Genomic DNA, 21555 nt, shown 5'->3' on the forward strand with positions numbered 1-21555 from the left:
ATCTCAAAATGCTCAGTGTTGTGCACTGATGGATTATGAGTGTGATGGACTGAGAGGTGTTATGACATGACTGTTGTGCATTAAACCCTAATGCAAAAGTTCTTGTTCACTTTCATTGCATCTATAATTCAGCCAATGTCCCTCAAGGCTAATTAGTATTCATATGATTATAAAGTCATCTTAAAATCTCACTGATCAGCACCAGTGCTCGGTGCAATCACACACATATCTTCTGTGCTCGGTGAGTAATGATAGTGTTGTTTGTCTGCTGGTGGAAAAGAAAACAACGGCACCTAGCCATGTGAGCAAACTGGGCAAAAAGAGCAAACACTATCAAAATGTAATTACTGGAAAACATACGACCCAGCCATAAGGAGCCAGGGGTTCTCCTCTTCTGTCTGCACATGCTCAGTGTGCGCCTGCAGAGGTGTTTGCGGGTGAAGGCCTGGGCACTTTCCTCTCGTGCATGTAGGGTGCTGGTGTAGTGTTAATAGGCCCGGGGAGGGGGTGCTAATTGATTCATTCTCCCCACTCTCATTCTCATTAACACCCGTTCCCAGGGTAGCTTGTATTTCTCCAGGTTCCCCCCGGGGCCTCCCATGTGTCCCTCTTCCCTCCCTGCTGTTTGACTCTGTCTGGGGACAGGTGGCAGGGAGAGTCCCAAACCAAGGCCAGGATCACAGACGGAGGGTGGAGGTGGAGGAGGACAGATTCAGTTATTGTTGCATCTGGCTGAGTGAGCTGGTAATGATGGCCTATATTAATCCACTTCTTCCTCTCCCCACTCCCACCACCTTGTGTTCACAGCATTCGCAGTGTGATGCAGAAGTACCTCGAGGAGAGAGACGAACTGACATTTGACAAAATTTTCAACCAGAAAATTGGTAAGTCTCAATATTTGTATTACATTAAAGCACCTCTCAGACGAATCAGGTGAAGTGCTAGAGACACAGTAATGGTATTACCAGTGTTCGGGGGCATTCCTCTTGAGGAGGGAAGAGACTGCTGCTACACAGACGATTCAATAAAACAGTAGTTGAAATCTGATTTATTCAATATAGTCACATTCACCAGTGTACATTACCTCTGTCCTGCTGAAGACATGCTCTCAATTTAGACAGAAATGTATATATAACAGTATGATGTAATAATAAGTTGACTAGACCCATGTTATGTTGTTGAGTTGTGAACTTACATTGCCCCAAATCTTTCCAGCAATTTTGAAACCTTTAGAAACCTGAGTTTGATCATGGTAATGGTCCATGTCTTCTCATCTGATCGTATGTCAGTGATGTCATTTCCCCTTTGTGCACATGCCAGTCTAGTGATTGTCCACCAGAAGTGTCAAACTTGACTTTTTTACCCTGTTTCAAGCCACATTTTTATGTCACACTTATTAGACCTTTGTCCTTTTTTTAACCAGATGAAGGATTTTAGTCATAAGATGTCTGGATCTTAAGTTATTAGAGCAAAAAGCTGAGTAAATGTTAGCAGCTTAGCTCCCAGCCCCTCTAAGACGCCCTGTGTCCGCTGAACAGTGCAGGGAAGCACTGACTTGTAAAGTGAAACTGCTTTATTCAGTGCGTTTACCGGCTTTGATCTCGGGTCCATTTGTTTTGGAGAGGAAGAGACCTCTGTGGCTCCCGGTGAAAATCTCCTGATCTGTTGATGCTGAAGGAATCCAAACCAGGAGAAGGTGACTGCAGTGACGGAAATGGTGGTGAAGACAACAGCTCCCATGTGGCCCCACTACTTCATGATTGAGAAACCCCTAGTGGCTGAAAATCACATAGTGTGCATTTGATGCTCTTCCTGCCATCTTTGCATAAGGGACGCATCCTTCAGAGGCGCGGTCTATGAAGGTGTTGCTGTCACAGAGCTCGAGGCTGAACAGACATGAGACAGTGTGGACCGTGGTTGGTGCTCCTGTCAGTGTCAGAGCCTCCTTGCGAGACTCTTGATTGGTGAGCGTGTGTTTTTGAAACTTATTTTGGGGGCTGCAGCTCACTCTTTCATCCTCGAGCAAAGTGTAGCCACGATGTGTCTGGTTTAACAGCACCGTGCTGGACAGGTGAGAGGACTGTTTACGCCGCAGAACAGGGGTGAAAACTAGTGTGTACACCAGGGCTGATATACACCCACATCTACTGCAGAGTCATTGACCCAATTGTGAATGCCAGTGTTAGCTGGTTGTTTGACTGGTGGAAAATGGATTTTATCGGCCATTTCCATTTTGGCTCCACGTTGATGAAGGACTTGGTTCCTCCAAGCTCATCTACTGGATATTCTACCATCTATCACATTGATTGCTTGTGAAGTCAGGTGTTAACTCTGTTGTAATTGGTCTCCCTGGGGTTCTTCGTTACTGCTGCTGGTCCTGACATCCTGACCCACAAAGCTCACAAACCATTGATCACAAGTTCATGGCTTCCTAAAAATCAACCACTTAAATGTTTTCCTGACGCAGCATTTTTCTTGCTCTGTAAATAAAAGGCTTTTCTCATTGTGTCCTGATACCTAGTGTCACTTCTTCATGCAGAGTTGCTGGCTGTGGTTGTGGAGCAGCTCTGTTTGTGTTTAATGTTAGTGCTGTCGATGCAGTGGCTCCGTCATGTTTCCTGCTTCCTCCTGCCCTCCAGTCGGTAGCAGCGTCTCCGTGCTGGCTCCTCCGAGTGTTTCCATTCTGAGCAGACGGGCTTTGTGCCAGAAGTTGTGGCGTACCAGGGGACCACAGCTGCCCTGCAGGCTCCTGCTTGGTTTACTTACTGTTCTAGGTCTCAGCCCCCCTCTGAGAATAGACTGCGTTAATTCTCCCTGCCTCCTTGTCTTTGTCTTCAGCTCTTCCCCTGTCAGACTTGTTGCTCTCGTTATTTCTCTCTCTCTCTCTCACTTTCAGTATCATCACCTCATCCTTCCTCTCTACTGTGTGTGTGGGTGGGTGTGCACATGCGAGACAACAGTGTGAAACCCATGACACCCACCTCTCCAGTAATGTTTGAACACATTTTTGTAGCTTTTTGACTCCAAGAATGTTTGGAGCCAAAATGAGTTCATTTAATAATTTCAGTATGGTCGTCAATTAATTTTCTTTTTGGTCGACTACTCTTACCCTCGGTCTGCCAGGGCCTGCCCCCTGGTTGCTGCTGGTCATTAGTCCAAGTCTCAGGTCTCATTATCTTGTCTCCCAGAATACACTTGTTACCAGGCCAATCAATGTGCCCGTGCCTCTGGGACATTTACATTCCAGGTAATCAACAAGTAGTTGTCCCCCTCTGACTGCCTGTGATATAATAGTTGGTTGGTTTCCATTAATGTGGATCTGTTTGTCACAGGGAGCTGAGCAGGTGGTTTTAGCTTTTGTTGTCTATATAGATTTTTCCTAATACTTATCACTGCTACTGATGCATTTTCATCAGCATAATTATATAAGAAATGCTTTATTATTGTCGAGCATTGACTCTCCATTGACTGCTGCACAGAGGACCATATTAAAATGCAATAAGTGAAACATTGCCCTCAGTCTATTGCATTTACATTTACCACACTCTCCTTACATGCATTACATGATACCATGTTCTCTTGGTGTCAAAATAAAAGTTGAGTTGATTGTTGTCCACTGTACAGCTGCTTAAATCTTTGACAACTAAATGACAAATGTTCTCTTCATTTTCAAATTGTTAGAAAATTGCATTTCAGTTTTAATTGTGAATTGTATATTGCTTGCATCACTGAAAGGTTTATACAAGCAATGTTGCATTTTAAGTTTCAAGTTTGAGTTGAATATTGTCCACTGTATAGCTGGATATGACAGCTTTTCTATTTTTGTTTTAATATGGTCTATGAACACCCGTATGAGTCTGTGAAAATGAAAATGCAAATTGGATTATTGCATTTTCATTTTCATTATTACTCTAATAACACATACATGTGTGGAAAATTAAAAGGCTATTGCGAAATTACATTTTCATTTTAAAGTTTATATTATCATTTTAATATAGTCCCCTACAGGCTTCTGTAGTCTGTTAACGGTAGGTGAGTCCTGTGGTGCGGGGAGATTCCCATCAGCTGAGTATTCGTCCGCCCCTTGTTACTGGTTCTTCGTGCTTTTCTTGCTCGGTTCATTAGCAGAACAACAGAGACGTGAGAGAACCTCTGACAATGGTGCATTAGGCAACACAGCTTTAGGAAACAGAGAGCACCACAGAGAGTCTGAGTGCTGTGCACATTTGAATAGCAGATGTGTGGTTTTGCATGTGTCAGTAACAACAGATAACTGTCTGCTTAAAGGTCGTCTGACAGAAGTTTGAAACTCTGTAAAAATCCTCTGTTATGATTCATATTTAGTTGAACACGTTTTCACATAAAAACTGGTCTGAAGCTCATCTACTCTGACTTCCTGACTGAGAAACCTGGATCAGGCCTTGGCCCCGCCCACCACCTGCTGGCTCCAGGTGTCCAGGTGAAAGAGCAGAGAGGATGAAGATGTTAGAGGAGGAAACATCAGAGAGACTCAGCCTCATGTTGGAGCCTCAGTTGTTTGTTTGTTAGCTTGTAACTGGCAGTGGCTGACACAGTGTTAGTGGTTGTGCTAATGCTAACTCTGGCTCTCTGTACTAACAAGGTTAGTATTTAGCCCCGCCCCCTGTCCCCACAAGTTGACAGAATTGGTTCCTGAGGTTCTATGATGTGTTTATCCCTGATTGTCTGAATCTGTTTTTATGAGACTGTCATTGGTTCAAGGTGGAAACACTCAGTCATGGTGTCGACTGATTATTTCACTCATCATATGTCTATTATATAAAAACATAATGTGGATGTTAACAAGGTTAAACACTGGGTTTTCGTTAGAGGGTCTTTAAATCCTCTTTATATCTGGAACCATGTAGCAGATTCAGCAACTAAAACAGTAAACAAGAAATCCAAACCTGTTACTTTACAATATAATAACCACCTAAAACTATAATGGCTACAAGATGCACAAACATCATTTTAGAGACAGCTCTTAGTTTCAAAACACATTTCAATCACTTGAGCTGTTTTATTTGTCTAACATTTCTAAAGTAGGACCTTTCCCTTTACAATAGGACACAGAGAGACTCATTCATGCTTTAATAATCCGTCTGCTTCTATTATTGCTATGCCCTTCAACTCATTTAAAATGCTGCAGCCATGGTTTTGATTCAGACAAAACTGAGAGACCACAACACACCTGTCCTGTTGGATGGACACCGACCGCTTTTCTCATCTAGAATTGATTTTTTATTTTATTTTTTTATTTTACAGTCCTCCTAGCATGTCCTCTAATTTCGTCTGCTGCTTTTTGATTGCTTGTGCTACATCTAAAATGTGAATTACTCAATCAAGTTATTGTGGCTGAAAACTAGAGAGCACTCCCTCTTGAATCTTTAATTTGTACTACATTTAGTGGAAGGTTGACCTGAGTCACAGAAAACATACATCGAATCATTTCAAACTGCTGAGACGGTGCAGGGATACACGGGTCCAGGTAGTGGGTTTACCTGTGTCGGATCTCCTTCACAGTGAATCCATCTCTGGTCTCGTCATTCATGAAATATGCTGGTCCTATTCAGGGCTTTAGGTTTGGAGAATTTGAAGTTGATTTCAATCAAAGGTTGTAGGAGCTCGGCTGTGACTTTGCTTTTGATTTAAGTACTCATAACATGCTTTGTCCTTGAGCTCAACAAGTCTTCTTGACTGTCATGACAACCAAGGTCAGGAAGAAGACGCTGCAGCGCTGCTGGAATTATAATCCTCAAAGGCAGAGACACACTGTTAACTAGTCGAGTCTTTAGTTTGGAGAGCGGTTTTTAACACAATGAAATGTAATCACGTCATATTGACAAGCAGTTTAATGGGAATAGATGCAGTGGTGAAAATGTCAAAATGGATAGCTGGTTAGAAACAGGAAGGATTTAATGTTAAGAGTCAAGAGACAGATGGTGAATCAACAAGTGATCTGTACCTGACTAACAAAAACAACACAAGCTGAGCTTCCCCTGATTTCAGCTCAGACCTGAAAGTGCTCTGAGCATTATTTGGGCTCCGTGTTGTTATAGGGTCGGATGTTGGCCACCAACATTTATGAGATTTCCAAGTGGGCCATGAGTGTGAAAAGTTTGGGGGCCACTGATCTAGTGAGTGCCCTTCAATGTGTTTGGCCTTCCACAAACTCTGCTGTCCTGCGTCCTGAGGGGGTGAGTCAGTCGCCTTTTTTAGACCCTGTCACAAAGATGAAATACGCTGTTGAGGAGCTCCACCTGTCTTTACATCTCTGGGTCGCCACACCTTAGCCTGGCTATGAGTCCATGTCCACAGCACCAGACAAGATCAGAGTCAGGCAGGATGATCATTACGTAATAGACACTGTGTACAGTCTGAATCCAGCCATCACACTGGTCACCACTGCTCCTTAAACACTTGTAGAAAATATGTGGTTTTCTACAATCATTGTTGTAGCTGCTTTATCAATGTTCACTATTATTTTGTGTTTCCTGCAGTTGTTTCCATGCAGGTTGTGTGTTTACACCATGTCTCCATGTCATGCATTGTTTTCTCATAATGGCATCATTTTCTCTTTTATTAGTCCATGTTTGACTTGTTTTAATTTTCTTCTGCATAAGGAGATTGAACATGTGTAAACTTTCATTTGTTCCTTCTGTAGTTGGCAACAATAACAAATAAAAATCCACTGTTTTATTTTGATATTATTTTCAAAAGCATCAAGTTAATTGACATTTATGAAATTGCTAATGATCATTTTGTGGTTAAGTCATCAGGTCTTGTCCTGGTTCAGTGACACACAGTAAGTCACAGTGTTCCAGCAGTGATGAAGAACCATTCATAAAACTGCCCCGTGCAGAATTTGTTAATAAACGAAGGACCATAGTAAAACATGACTGCGTGGACTAATGGAGGTTGGAGGCAGAGGAGGAATCCATATAAAGACTGAGGCTCACTGATGAGGTTATTGGAACTGCAGTTGTTTTATTTTGATTGCATCATCCACGCCTCTCTGCCGCACAGCTCGTCCTCTGTTTTCATTCTTTAGCCATTTCTTCTTCTTCATTCCTTCCTAACACCCCCCCCCCCTCTCTCCTTCTCTCTCATCTTTCTCTCACTCTTTGCCTTGGCATTCTCCCTCTCCATCTGTCAGACTTCTGGAATGGATGATGGAGAGTTGTGTGTTGCCTAGCAACTGTGGTTGCCATGGGAACCCGACCAGAACTGCTGCATTTTGCTCGTCGACGGGGGAGAAATGAAATTGATTAAAGGAGGAATAAAATAGGTGATGAGAATTGGAGAGAGGGAATGGAGAGGACGACTTTAAAGGGAGGGGGGCAATAAATGGAAAGACCTAAACACCATCTTTTTTTTCCCCCCAGAATGCAGCATTTTTTTTTTCCTAAAGGCCAGGATGTGTATGTCAACAGACTGTCCACGCCTCCAGTCCTCCTCATGTCTGTCCTTTTATTCATCCATCATGATTCGCCCTATCCTTGCATCAAAGGAGTCTGATTGCAGTTACTGGACACGACAGACTGTATGTTACACTAACTGCACAGTGATAAAACAACGCTGCCTTATTTTTTAAATTACTATCAACAAGCAGTGCAGTCAGATGATTCTGTGCATTGCTTCTTTTTATCCAGCAACAAGTTACTGCACTGCTGTCATGTGATGGTCGTTTCTGTCGAAGCCTTTTAATCAATAACAGATATAAACTTTATGATACGACACAAAATGCAGCTCAACAAGCCTTACAGGTGAAAAAAGAGCTGGCAGTTTAAACAATAGTGAATATTAAAACACAATCCAAATACAAATGTTAATACTGAATGAACAATGAGACTGTGCACCTACTCAGCACAGTAATGTCAACAGCTCTAAGTCATACTACACTGTGAGGTGTTGTTTAAACTGCGTCTCACACCTCCAGCTTCACTTGTTTCTGTCACTGATCAGCACACAGTGACAGCTGAACGCAGATCAGTTTCACCACTGATGACTCTGATACGGTTTGTTCAGACAAAATGGCTTCGTCCTCAGTGTTGACAGAGAGAAAGTCAGCTCCATGTACGGAGGCAAAAAGAACAATAATGAGCTGCAGACGATGTTGTTTGTTCTCTGTGAAGTTCGGTTTTATATCTCAGTCTCAAGAACAGAGTTTCTGCCACATGTGAGATACGACTACATGAACATTAAAACAAACTCGCTGCACGATACAAGGATCTTGTGGCAGAAACCATGAGCGAAATCCAACTGTGGAACAGAAACTTTTCACCTGCCAGAAATCCGTCACATCGTCCAAACAACCTAACTGTTGATCGTTCAGGTGATTAATCGGGCGCGGTGTCCCTCAAACATCACGTAAAACCACAGATCTGTACAGTAGCTGTGTCCCAGTTCAGGGGCCACATCCTTCAGAGGAGGCAGGTTTTGGGTTCGTGTCACCAGCTGTGCCCGCCCTCACCGTTGTGTCGCAAAGCGCAGATCCTGTGACCTAGCAGCCTTCATGATACTTTTTTTTTCATTAAAATGTTGGTCTTTCATAAAAACCCATTACTTAGATTTAAAAGTGTAATTCCTCAGACAGGTTTGCTGCCATATTATTTTCAATGAATCTTGGGATAGATTAGGAAACAAAGGATCCACCTGTCGGAGTCTTTGTTTCCCAGGAAAAGAAGGATGCATTTGAAGGAGCCTCTGAAATGGGGCCGTCTGTTCATGCTGCTGTGATCTTAAAATGCAGCCTCTGAAGGATGCGGCCCCTGAAGTGGGACGCAGCTAGTGACTGCCCGGTTTAAAGCATTGCCCGCTGTACAGATGTTGCTTACAGCCGGACCGAACAGTGGAGTCGTCTTGTGATATCACTCAGGCTGGTGAACATGCAGAGCCGGCCGGCCTCACTGCTTCTCCTCCACACTCTTCAGAGACAGATGTCGGCTTTTCGCTTTGTTGCCCACTTCCCATTCTTCCTCTGACCCATACTGTTCTCTCCATCACGCCAGACTTTGGCAACGTGTGTGTGTGTGTGTGTGTGTGTGTGTGTGTGTGTGTGTGTGTGTGTGTGTGTGTGTGTGTGTGTGCATGCAAGTGTAGTTTCTGAATCCACCATGTGTCTCTCAGGCAGGGGGTCTTTGTGTCTGTCCTGTTTGAACGGGTTCATATGAAAGTGGCTGACGTGCGCTGTCTGTCGGTGACCACATCTCTTACACTGAGTCTGTGGTGATTGACAGTAACGTCCCAAATGAGGCTTTAGTTGCAGCCAGACTGTTGATGAGATGGATGGATGTGATAAAGATGTCCAGCCTGCAGGCGCTCTGTCTGTGGTTATTCTTTGTTGCGTCCACTCAGCCAGTTGGGCCGATACCTAACCTCAGTATAAATCCATAAACAGCTCCTGGTTGAGTGTGCAGGGGCATGCTCACCTCTCTAATGCTTACCTGGCTTGTTTTTTTTTCTGAAGTCTCCAGGTGTCCATAACTTGATGAAGCCGCCTGCGTTAGCACAGCGAGCCCGGCGTGTTTAAATGTGGAGAGCTGCCGGCGTGTTTTGCATGTTCAGTTCAGCCGTCTCTGTAAACAGAGCTGATCCAGGACAAGACATCCACTCTGAAATGTAACTTTTGCAAACAGTCCTGTGATGATAAAGTTAGAGGCTGTCAAACCTCAACTGGTGAAACATAATCATAATTATTATTAAAAAAAAAAAAAGCACGATACAGCTGATGCCTTTCTTTTAAAGCTATTGCTGACATCATGGAACATTTAATCAGCTTCCAAATGAGTAGTAAATGTAAAGATTTCATATTTGATACATCGGATTAGCTGACGGAGAGATAATCAGTGATGGTTTCATATCGTCTGTTAAATCTTTTCTCAGTTTGTTTCACTCTTAGATTAAATTTACTACCTCCAGCAGCTGTGTGTGTGTGTGTGTGTGTGTGTGTGTGTGTGTGTGTGTGTGTGTGTGTGTGTGTGTGTGTGTGCGTGTGTGCGTGTGTGCGTGTGTGCGTGTGTGCGTGTGTGCGTGCGTGCGTGCGTGCGTGTGTGCGTGCGTGCGTGCGTGCGTTGTGTCATTATCATCTACTTTACTTTCTGACTGAATGCAACCCTTTTGTGCATTTCTTCATTTTAGACATCGTGCAGAAACAAAAACTCAAATCACTCAAATTAATTTACTTGTCGGCTTCTCTTTTTCTGAGCCTTGCACTCTTTGTACTCGACCATGTGATGAAACCAAAACGATGGACACGGCTTCTTTTTAGGTAGAAGCTGCTCGGGTTGAAGCTCTCTGTTCAAATAAAACACAGGAGAAGTGAAAAATACGGGACCTTTAAGGTTCATGAACGCAGCACTGGGGGAAGTTATTAACCAAATTCACTGACACCACAGTTTAGATTTCAGTCAACTGCCCGGTGGAGACACCTGGAGGGAACTTCTTCAAATTTGGCACAAACGTTCACTTCACTGATTAGAATTTGATGGTCAAAGGTCAGAGGTCACTGTGACCTCACAAAACACACATGTTGAGCCAAACCCAAAGAATTCATAAGCTAATTATGACAAATTTCACTTTCAGTAAATTCCTTCAAAGGCTTAACTACATATATTCTGAGTCTGGACAGACACGGACGTAAACCTGACTGGTGGGCGGAGCCGATGAGCCCAGTGTCATCTCACTGCGTTGGCCTGAAGCCTGGATTCGCTCTGGGTGATCACTGTTGGAGGGCAGAGTGAGAGAGCAGCGAGAGCAGGAGAATACTTAAAATTGTTTGCCAATCCTGATGTTGTACTTGAATGAATATGTGTCACAGTGTGCAGTACACACACACAGCGCTGGCTCTCTTCCACCAGTTAAAGGTCAGCGTATGTATAATGCAACACAGTCATCCCCAGACTCACATGACCCCCCCAATAAGAAGAAACTTTTCCATAAAATTACCTGTAGCTGTATCAACATAAAACAAGTGGAAACTGACTCAGTCACTGAGAAAAGGGATAAGGTCTGAACCACGCACTTATTTGATAATGACAGTTTTTACTCGACTGGATGTTGACCCAACAGGCCTGTGTGTGAGAATGAGGAGAGACTGGAAGAAGCAGCAGCAACAAACATGGTTAGGGGTGTATTTCCTGAAAGATAACATTGAAGGGAGCAGACAGAAAGTGATAAAACGAAGCAAAATACAGCGTGAGTGAAACACGTAGATAAGCCTGATGGAGCTGGCCCACGGCTCTGCGCGCGTGCTCTTCCTTCTGATTGGTTATTCTTCTTGTCAAGTTAATTTCTTAAGAATCTGCAATAAGATTCGAACCATTTGATTTTTAGTGTCGTCAGCCGTGAACAGGTCAAACTGTGCTGGTGTGAGCATAATATTACATGTACTGGTGAAAAGTCCAGTTTAAATCATAGATTAGACTTTAAACTTCCTCCAGACGTGTTTTAAACTCTGTAAAAATCCTCTGCTAAGATTCGTATGTAGTTTAACATGTTTTCTCATAAAAACTGGTCTGAAGTGCATCTGCTCTGACTGCTCCTGACTGAGAAACCTGGATCAGGCCTTGGCCCCGCCCTCCACCTGCTGGCTCCAGGTGTCCAGGTGAAAGAGCGGAGAGGATGAAGATGTTAGAGGAGGAAACATCAGAGATTCAGCCTCATGTTGGAGCCTCAGTCAGACCCAGACTCAGATGAGGAGTCTGTTGAGACCAGAATCAGAGACTAGCAGACGGATCAGAACCGTTAGCATCTTTTATTTGGCTGTTTGTTAGCTTGTAACTGGCAGTGGCTGACACAGTGTTAGTGGTTGTGCTAATGCTAACTCTGGCTCTCTGTACTGACAAGGTTTCAGGTGTATTTAGCCCCGCCCCCTGTCCCCACAAGTTGACAGGATTGGTTCCTCAGGTTCTATGACGTATGAATCCCTGACTGTCTGAACCTGTTTTTATGAGACTGTCATTGGTTCAAGGTGGAAACACTCAGTCATGGTGTCGACTAATTATTTCACTCATCATGTCTCTTTATTATAAAAACATCATGTGGGCGTTAACAAGGTTAAACACTTGATTTTAATTTGGGGGGGCTGCCAAACACAGGTTCATAAAACTACAGGCCTGCAACACTCGATTATTTTCATTACCACATTATTACCATTTATTTTCTTGACCGATCAGTGTCTAAAGTGTCAGAAATAATCTCCAGTTCTGGTTCTTGCTCTCACCTGCTCGTCGCAGTGACTCCGGCCGCTGGCCGCGGTGATGGAAGACAGAGGCAGTTGTCAGAACAAGCCAGCTCGGTATTTTTAGACAGTTCAGGTGATCTCACTAATGAGACAAAGCTCGGAGGAACTCGTGTCTGATTTGAGCTAGGTGTGTGTGTGTGTGTGTGTGTGTGTGTGTGTGTGTGTGTGTGTGTGTGTGTGTGTGTGTGTGTGTGTGTGTGTGTGTGTGTGTGTGTGTGTGTGTGTGTGTGTGTGTGTGTGTATGCGTGCCTGCCTGTCTTCTCTGGAAGAGGCCATTTGTTGAATTAGCTGGGCAGTGTTGAAGTGTTCAGCGATTAAGGTTAATCCTTGAGTCTTGGTGATGTAAGAACTGTCGTTTTCCCTCCGTCCCTCTCTCTTAATACCTCTCTGGCACGTTTAGTCCTTGCTGTTGAAAACCTGTTTATGTATGTATGTATATGTGTGTGTGTGTGTGTGTGTGTGTGTTTGGGAGCGGGGGGGTTGTCAGTAGCACCCGTTCTGCAAACAAGGATGCCCTGTGCACTCGGCTGTGTACATGCAGCATGTGTGGATGCATGTGAGTGCGTTTACTTGCTGGAGCCTCGGTGCTGGCGTTGGAGCGGAGGGAAATGCTGCATCACGTCTGGAGGGGAGATAAAGCCGAGGAAAGGAAGACGTGAGAATGGTTGATAGTAGATGCGAGGCCCAAAACAAATGGCGTCTGCTCCGAGTGCACCTCGAACTGAATCAGTGAGGCCACTGAAGTGAAGCTGAAGCTGCTTCTTAGAAGCAGAGAAGCTCTTTTTCTGTTTGTTCAGCACCTGGTTCTGTAACTAAACAATCATAAATTCTCAGCTGCAGAGAGAGTCCGGCCTCTGACACTAACCTGTTCAAACAGACTTTATTTCTAATATCCTCCGTTTATCAGCACATTTGTTCCCATTTTAACATTTTCTTTCTTCTTGCTTGAACTGGCTGTTGATCAGAGCCGCAGCTCAGGATTATGTCTATTATCTGCCAGTTATTCTATTGATTAAAGGAGCTATTTGTAAGTTTTGTTATTGCTACATAGCTAGCGTTAGCATTAACAGCATTTTTCTATTATCAGTGAATCAACTAATTGTTGCAGCTCTGCTGTTGATGCAGACTCAACAATTCCTCCGTGTTTACCTGTTGAATTTATACATTCAGGATAATGTACATGACATATTAATCACTCTGTTGATCTGATCGGGTTCATAACTATTATTTTCATTATTGATTGATTCACCAGGACTTCAAAACTTAAACATTGTCATTTTATTGTCACATGAGTCAAAAAGCTTCAGTTTCTCACAATTTGAAGCTTTTTATTTTTTCCTGAAATGTGAAATAATCAATAACCAATATAGCTGCAGATTGCCCTTATTTGGACTGACTGATTAGTTGACAAGCTTTCTTGTTCTGATCATATGTAGTAGTTTGTATAGCTTCAGTGTTAAGTTCCTGTCAATGAAAGCATCACTTCCTGCATAGAGGTGTCAAATTAAAAGTCTTCCAGTAGGCATAATAATCCCTTTGTTTTCTGCAGCAGGCTTTTACTGTGAATCATCTACAGGAGGTTTTACTGATGGCAGCTTAACTCTGAACAACAGACCAGCACAGTGGAAGCAAGTGGAACAAATGGTTGTAATAATAAAGTCAGCTCATAAAGCTGAATTTACTGTGTCAGACGTTATCGTAGATAATTTCACCCTTTCATCTCAGCAACAGAGATACCAGGAGACTCAGGCTGTTTAAAGCAGTTATTGTTCAGAGGAAGATTTCAATTCACAGCCTCAGACTCAGACTGGGAACACTTTAGTATGGAGGCAGTTTGTGGAACATTAGACACATTAAAATCACATCAGATAAACAAAAACCATCACAGTCCAGGGAGGCGTTCAATGTTCATCTCTGCTGGTGACCGACAGAGGAAAAGAACCAAATCAAATACATAATTAAATTAAACCTCCCGTCAAAGCTACCAAGCTAAAATTAAAACAAACACCTGTGCTGTCTGACCTAACCTGTCCAACCACCACTATAACTAACCATGAGCTATGAGTTAGGGCTGGGTGTTGAAACTGATTTCCTGATTCGATTTGATATATTTCAGTTACAGTTTTCTGTATCTGAGGATACAGAAACAATAGTCTGAGGAAACAATAGTGATGTGTGCCGCTAACGTACCACAGTGTGTTACACATCTCGCACAGAGCTTTGCTTTTGTGCAGTTGTTCTTCATCTGCATGTTTCTCTCACGTGACGTGGGACTTACGGGGTCACAGCTTCACACGTCCACAGGAGACTGTGAAAGACTCAGTCATAGATTGACCTCTGGATTTTATGAATCGATTATCAAATGAATTATTATTCAAATGCAGATGAATTTGTATCGGAGAAGATTCTTGTTTGAACTCTGGTGAATTATTATGTTCATTTTTTAATAGACCAGAGAACTAATGAAAGATGAATTGATAATGAAAACAGTTGTTAGTTGTAGTAGTTTTATAACTTCCCTGTGATTTGCAAAGCAGACTGTTGGGTGACATTCCAGATTATTGATGAGAGGAGGAAGAAGGAACCTCGATCGTTCTGAGGATCTCTCTATTTGAGACTTTGTGACATGTTTTCTTCTTCTTCTGCTTTCCAACACCCTTGTGTCAGAGAGTCCACCCCGCTGAACTCAACACAATGTCCTGCAGCACCATTACCAAGGTTAGAGCGACCTAGACTCCTGGTCTGGGTCAAGAGTGAGATCTTGTTAGCCGTCTATTTCTGCTAATACCTGATGCTAATCAGGTAAAGCCACAGAGCAGACCAACACACAGAAACACTGAGGGTGTCATCAACATGCAGCCTGTACACGCGGCTGCTCAGCTCGTTAGTCCTGTGTCCTCTGGATCTTTGTGTGTGTGGAACCGTCTCACAGTGTGAACACGTTGCAGAGTCAGGGGATCGCCTCCTGGCCAGCAGCACCGTCCACTGTACGTCTCCTGTGTCTCCACACCACTGCACACATATAGCTGGTAGCCATGGAGGCAATTTCCATGGCAATGGCGCGTCTCATCTCTGCAAGCAATGTGGATGCATTTTTGTTCCCCCTCCCGTCCCTCCTCTTCCTCAGATAATGTCTCATGAGTGTGGATCTGACGACACGTCGTGAGATTTTTATCTGTTGTTGGTTGAGTGTGACACAGTGTGTGTCATCTCCAGCCAATAATGCTGCTGCCATTTTCTGTAATTATGAGGTGTGTGTGTGTGTGTGTGTGTGTGTGTAGGCTCAGAATCATCGACTGTAGCAGCCCTAATAAGACCAAGACAACCTCAATCCGTTATTAAGGCTAATACAGTAAATGCTGCCCTTCTTTCGTGTTGGTGTGTGTGTTACAGTGTAACATCACCTACTGTAGGTTGTAATGTTTTTCCACCTAATACAGGGCTGCAACTAGAACTGCAAAGATTGATCGACAGAATATTAATCAGCAGCTACTTTGATAAATAATTGTTTGTCTTTTTTTTCAAACAAAACTTCCAGATATTTGCTTGTTCCAGCCTCTCAAATGTGAGGATTTGATCCTTTCAAATACAACACTGATCAGATTATTTTTGGGTTTTTCTGAAGATTTAATCTTTTTGTTTCCCAAGATTTCTTTCTTAACATTAGTCTAATTAGCCTGCAATTAGTTTAAAATGTTTTGCATGTTTTCCTTTGTAAATTGCACTCTGGAGGAGTAGGCACACTCAAAAATCAGCTGTTTTTAATGTTGACTGACTGGTATGAGTTTAATTTAGTCACTTTTCCACTGTGGACATTACCCACATTCAAAAAACCCATTTATTTTGGTGTACAAAGGGGTATTTCTTTGTGCTTTTATTTGGTAAACTATGAGGAAGATATCCAGCATCGGTGGTGACGTTCACACATCACTGACTGACAGCGAAAGCACCGTGATGATAACCTTTGATATCAACCAGATTTCATGGGAATCCATCCAATAGTTGTCAGAATATTTTGGTGTGGACCAAAGTGTTGGTGGTGCCAGATCCTCCTACAGAACTCCAGGGTTTTATCCCTGGCCTCTAGTTCACTGCTGAACCAGCAGGGTGTTTGTAGAACAATAAGTCAATAGTTTTGGTCGTCTCTCCTCACTGTGTCTCCTCTTTATGTCCTGCAGGCTTCCTGCTGTTCAAGGACTTCTGTATGAACGAGATCGACGAGGCCGTGCCGCAGCTCAAGTTCTACGAAGAAGTAAGTTTAAAGTGTCCTGTGTGTGAGATTAGACCGCATCATGGGACAGTGAGAGATTAGGCCTGTAATCTGGTTCATTCAGATTTATCCCTCACAGGAAGCACTTTGCCCTGTTTGTTGTACGGTCTGAGACGCCTGTGTGTGTGTGTGTGTGTGTGTGTGTGTGTGTGTGTGTGTGTGTGTGTGTGTGTGTGTGTGTGTGTGTGTGTGTGTGTGTGCGTGTGTGTGTGTGTGTGTGTGTGTTTCAGATTAAGGACTACGAGAAGCTGGACTCAGAGGAGGAGAGGCTGAGCCGCAGCCGGCAGATCTACGACGGCTACATCATGAAGGAGCTCCTGTCCTGTTCACATGTGAGGACGACTCCACACATCCACACTGTGTCACTAACGCACACTCAGGGACACACACCACACTCCTTCCAACCAGTGGGTGACAGGATAAACCTTAGGGTTGTGAGATGATTAACAGGATGTTTTTGTCTGAGCTTTGATTTTTATCCTGTGAATTGTTGGATAGTTTTTTTCTACATGTCAGAAAATAGAGAAAAAACGTCCATCACATTTTCCCAGAGTCCAAGGCGACGTCATCAAATTATATGTTTTGTGCGAGCGACTGTGTAAAGCCTAAAGATATTCAGTTTACAATGATATAAAACAGAGTGAGGCAGCAAAGCCTCACACTGGAGAAGCTGCAGCCAGAGATTGTTACCGCTTCATCTCGAATGGTTGCAGATTTGTTTTCTGTCAATGGACTAATCACATTATTTCAGCTCTACTTATGAGTGGAAATCACTCTCTGGTTGAATGGCTCACAGCTTGTAGATGGAGAGAGAGGCCATCTTGAAACACACAGCTCCATCCAGGTGAAGCCAGGGCTTTAACGAGATGGGAAGGCCCGGGAAATCAGGAAGAACCTGTCAAAAAGAAAGCAGCGACAAGCCAAAACAAACAGTGTCATGCAGCTCAGGGCGTCACACAAGCAGATAGTGTTTCATTTTAAAGAAGTGAACAAGTCTGGGAACCACTCATAGACTGAGCAGCATCAACATGACATGATTTCATTTTTTTTTTTAAGGGCTGCAAAGTTAATGAAAATATAATGAAAATCTCAATATGACCAAGTGCAATGTCCAACATCTGTCTTCTGATTGGCTCACTGTTTTCTGAGTGATCCAGTAAAAAAATATAGCAGATTTCCTGTAAACACTCAGAGATATTGGATGGTGGGTCCAGGTAGGCGGGGCTTACTGCTTTGTTGTGACATCACAAAGTTCCAGAAGTCCTGACGGCTGGTTTTAAGGCTCAGTTTCTGAATACAGGCTGTGTGCATTTCTCTGTGGACTGAGGCTTTAATACTTTCACAGTATTAATATAGAACCTAGACCTGCTTTATAACACAAACACATGGACATCTACCTTTAGACTGTGTGGAGCTTTAACACAACAGTAAACACTGAGAATGAGCCACATTTAAACTGCTGAGGAGATTCCTCTTGTGTCAAATGAGTCAGTGTGTGAGTAATAAAGACGTTTCTCTTCTCAGTGCAGAGTAGCTCTGCCACATTTTCCCACAATTTCTGAGTATGCCTCACACAGAGCAAGTGAACTTCCTGTCATTCTGTGCTCGTGTCCTTTCAGACATTATAGAACAGGCAGCGGTGAGAAAGCTGTGAGAAGCAGGACGACGTCCCTCACAGGTGTGGAGGTCATTCATTAAGGCGCCTTCAAGGCAAACTAAGTTTTTCTGTGAGAGAACAGAAAACTCTTCCTCCTTCATTAATCATTACTTGTTAAGTCATCGGTCTCAGGTGCCAAACGCCGCTGAGCGCTGTGGCTCTTCTCTAAATGTCCTGTCATGTCTAAATAAGACAGAGAGCTACGTCGACACCCCTGTCTCAGATGAAACCAGCAGTGTGACAGATTCAGGAGCTTGAATGTGTCACCTGGATTTTGAAACACCTCTGATGCTCCAGAGGAAGGAAACTGAACTTTCTACGCAGCAGGAAATAAAAATACTCCAGTAAAGTACAGGTAGCTTCAAACCCATATATGTGGTTAGTGACTTTCCACCACTGATGAGCTCTACAGATGAAGACTGGAATCATGTACTGAGACTGAGAATGATGGGAAATCCTTGCTGTGTTGTGCCCCCCCCCCCCCCCCACCCCCTAACAAACCACAGTGCAGCTTTTGTCCTCCTGTAAAGCAAAGTTAGTGCTTGCTGCTGTGTGAAGGGAGGAAGTTATTGAACACACCACCCACACACACACACACACCCACACACACACACACACACACACACACACACAGACATATATCAGTCCTCTTCTTGGTAGCGGCCTCGCTGCAGTCTGAAGTCCTGGTCATGTTGCACTCGGGGACCTACACAGAAAACAGAAGTGAAATCATTGGTGAAGCTGTGTTTTTTTTTAATGACCCTTCATTTCCTTCTCTTCCTTTCAGCCGTTCTCGAAGAAAGCGGTCGACCATGTGCAGAGTCACCTGGCAAAGAAACAGGTTCCCCCAACTCTCTTCCAGGTAAAAGACCTGTCAACACACACAGGGTCACAGTGTGTTAGAGTCAAGCAGCTAAACAAAGTTCAGCCATCGTTCATGTTATTTACACTGGAGCTGTTCTGTGGTGACACTGAGTCAAAACGCCTCCCATTAAAAATATGATTTTCAAAATGATACAGTGAAGAATCATAGAATGAGAACAGCACAATTTATAATGTTTGGAGGGGCCGACAGTGAAATAATGTTTTTTCTTATTTTTGTCCTTTACACCCTTTGTGGGAGCAAATTACACACACACACACACACACACACACACAGATTTGTATCACACAGTTTTTATATGAGTCCAGATTAGTAAACATAGTGAAAACAATGGCGTCAGTCTTTCTCATTGAGTTTCATATTTCTCTGAGGGCTAAAATAATGAATCAGTCGACTCAGAACGTGAAAGAAGACCAAGAGCTACGGTGGCCCTGAGAGCTCAAACCACTGCAACTTCAGAAAACACATGCAAATGAATAAAACACAAAGAAAGTCAGAAAATGTCCTCATCAGTTTGGGTTCAGGCCGGGTTCCTCACTTTGGAAACACCCCTGTGGTCGTCTGTGCTACTTGCAGTGCGTTTGTGTATTTGGTTGTGTTGTGAGTATTTGCAACACGTGTTGTCAAGTTTGCTTGTGTTTAGTTTTTTATTTGCATGTGTTTTCTTAAGTCACAGTGGTTTGAGCTCTCAGGGCCACCGTAGAGAACTGTCTGTGCTGCAAACAGAAAATCTATTTGAATAAACAAATCGTGCAAAAATCAACAAAGAAAAACAGTAAACACCCTGTTAAATCCTGCAGTGGGAAATAATTCACTGTCAGAGAGCAGATCAGTTCTTTGATCAGTTTAAATCTGTTGTTTTTGATTAGATGCAGCGGTCTTTGTCTTTAGATTTCGGTGTGGAGAAGAAAAGCAGTTTGTTGTCTAATCGCTGGTGTAAGAGGTTGTAATCTGCAAAGCAAGTTCATTTGTATGGTGCTTTTTAACAACAAGGCTCTTAAAAGTATTTAACATAAGACACAGATAAAAATAAGACAATATATAGACATAGAGGATTTTAAGCAGTAAAAAAAAAGCCTCAAGCTGACGCTGGTAGTTTCCTCAGAGCGAGCGCTTGTCTCTCTAATCTTTCTATTCGACTGTTAACTCCAAAACAGCACTGTGCTTTATTTCTGTGACCTGATTGGCTGCAGACACGTCGTCTAGCAATGTAAAAATAATTTTTATCGCCCAGGATGTATTTTTGTTTCCAGTAGTATTTTTAAACCCGGCATTTTCACATTCATACTGTTGGTAATTAGCATCAGTTGCCAAAAGGCAGCCCAGGAAAATCAAGTACTGAGGAAGAGAAACAAGAGACGTCTTCTTTCAGCAGTAAATCTAATCTAATCTATCACTGAATCTAATCAACTATTTCCTCTTTTAAACTACAACACGGCTTTGATTGTGGATATACAATTATCCCAAGGGACTGAATTTTTCCTCAAAGATGCTACATCAACCTGTCACTATCTCATATAGATTATTTTGGTCGTCAGTGTTGTTTTAATTTTACCTTCAGCTGGAATGTGGACTCGTCAAAATGCAAAGACGTGAATGTTCAGTGGGAGTTTCTGTGAGATGAGTTGGACAAAAGAAAGTCAGCAGAGGCTGAGCCCCACAGCTCTGAACAGACTGGCCACAGGAGTCCAGCGCAGCCATCATAACAATGCACTGGAGATATATTCACATACATTTGTAAAGAATTTTTATCACGTAGTTACTGAGGCGCCAGAGCAGACAGAGAAACGCTGGAGCTGAGCGGCTGTTTATGTGTCTGTCCCCCTGCAGCCATACATCGTGGAGATCTGCGACAGCTTGAGAGGGAAGATCTTCCACAAGTTCATTGAGAGGTGAGACAGTGGAGATGGAGGAGGAGGAGCTTCACCATTTGTTCCAGCACATCACCAGCACATTCACACTTTCTCACCTCTCTTCTTTTCCCTCAGTGACAAATTCACTCGTTTCTGTCAGTGGAAGAACGTAGAGCTCAACATCCATGTGAGTACCAGCTCTTACAGCCACTTTCACACCTGTAGACTGGGTCATCTGGTCCAGACCAGGTATTCCAAAGTCTCCAGAGGCCTCCCCCAGACAAGATCAAAACACTTGCCCACCCACCCCCTCCCACCCCCCCCAAACACCATCAGGGCCAAATTTTTTATCTGTATGTAACACAGGGTGAATATCTGTGTATGAAAGGATGGAGAAGTGTTCCAGGAATACAAGAACCTCAAAATCAGTTCATGTTAATGGGCTTTGTCCCTTGTCCTGTTTCTGTTTGAGATATAATCAGGCTATAAGTTCCAAAACTACAAAATACAGTTTCCATCATGCTTTTGGGGGATTTAAACAGTACAGGAGCTGTGCCCCAGTTCAGGGGCTGAATCCCTCAGAGGCTGCATCTGAAGACCGATGGTGTCACAGCGGCGCGACTAGACTGT

The 21555-nt window shown here is 43.3% G+C and overlaps 1 protein-coding gene across 2 annotated transcripts in view; it reads left to right on the forward strand.

The window, feature by feature from the left end:
• The window catches only part of grk3 (G protein-coupled receptor kinase 3), a 55445-nt gene that overhangs the window by 13855 nt on the left and 20035 nt on the right, over nt 1-21555 (forward strand). For both annotated transcript variants that reach the window (XM_071466025.1, XM_071466026.1), the window contains exons 2-7: nt 808-884; nt 16441-16514; nt 16763-16864; nt 18977-19051; nt 20903-20964; nt 21061-21112. In XM_071466025.1, coding sequence (XP_071322126.1) covers nt 808-884; nt 16441-16514; nt 16763-16864; nt 18977-19051; nt 20903-20964; nt 21061-21112 — 442 coding nt within the window. The remainder of the gene's footprint in view (nt 1-807; nt 885-16440; nt 16515-16762; nt 16865-18976; nt 19052-20902; nt 20965-21060; nt 21113-21555) is intronic.

Source organism: Trachinotus anak, unplaced genomic scaffold, assembly GCF_046630095.1.
Source record: "Trachinotus anak isolate AG129_WGS33_773 ecotype Australia unplaced genomic scaffold, CSIRO_AGI_Tana_v1 ptg000028l, whole genome shotgun sequence".
Classification (NCBI taxonomy): domain Eukaryota; kingdom Metazoa; phylum Chordata; class Actinopteri; order Carangiformes; family Carangidae; genus Trachinotus; species Trachinotus anak.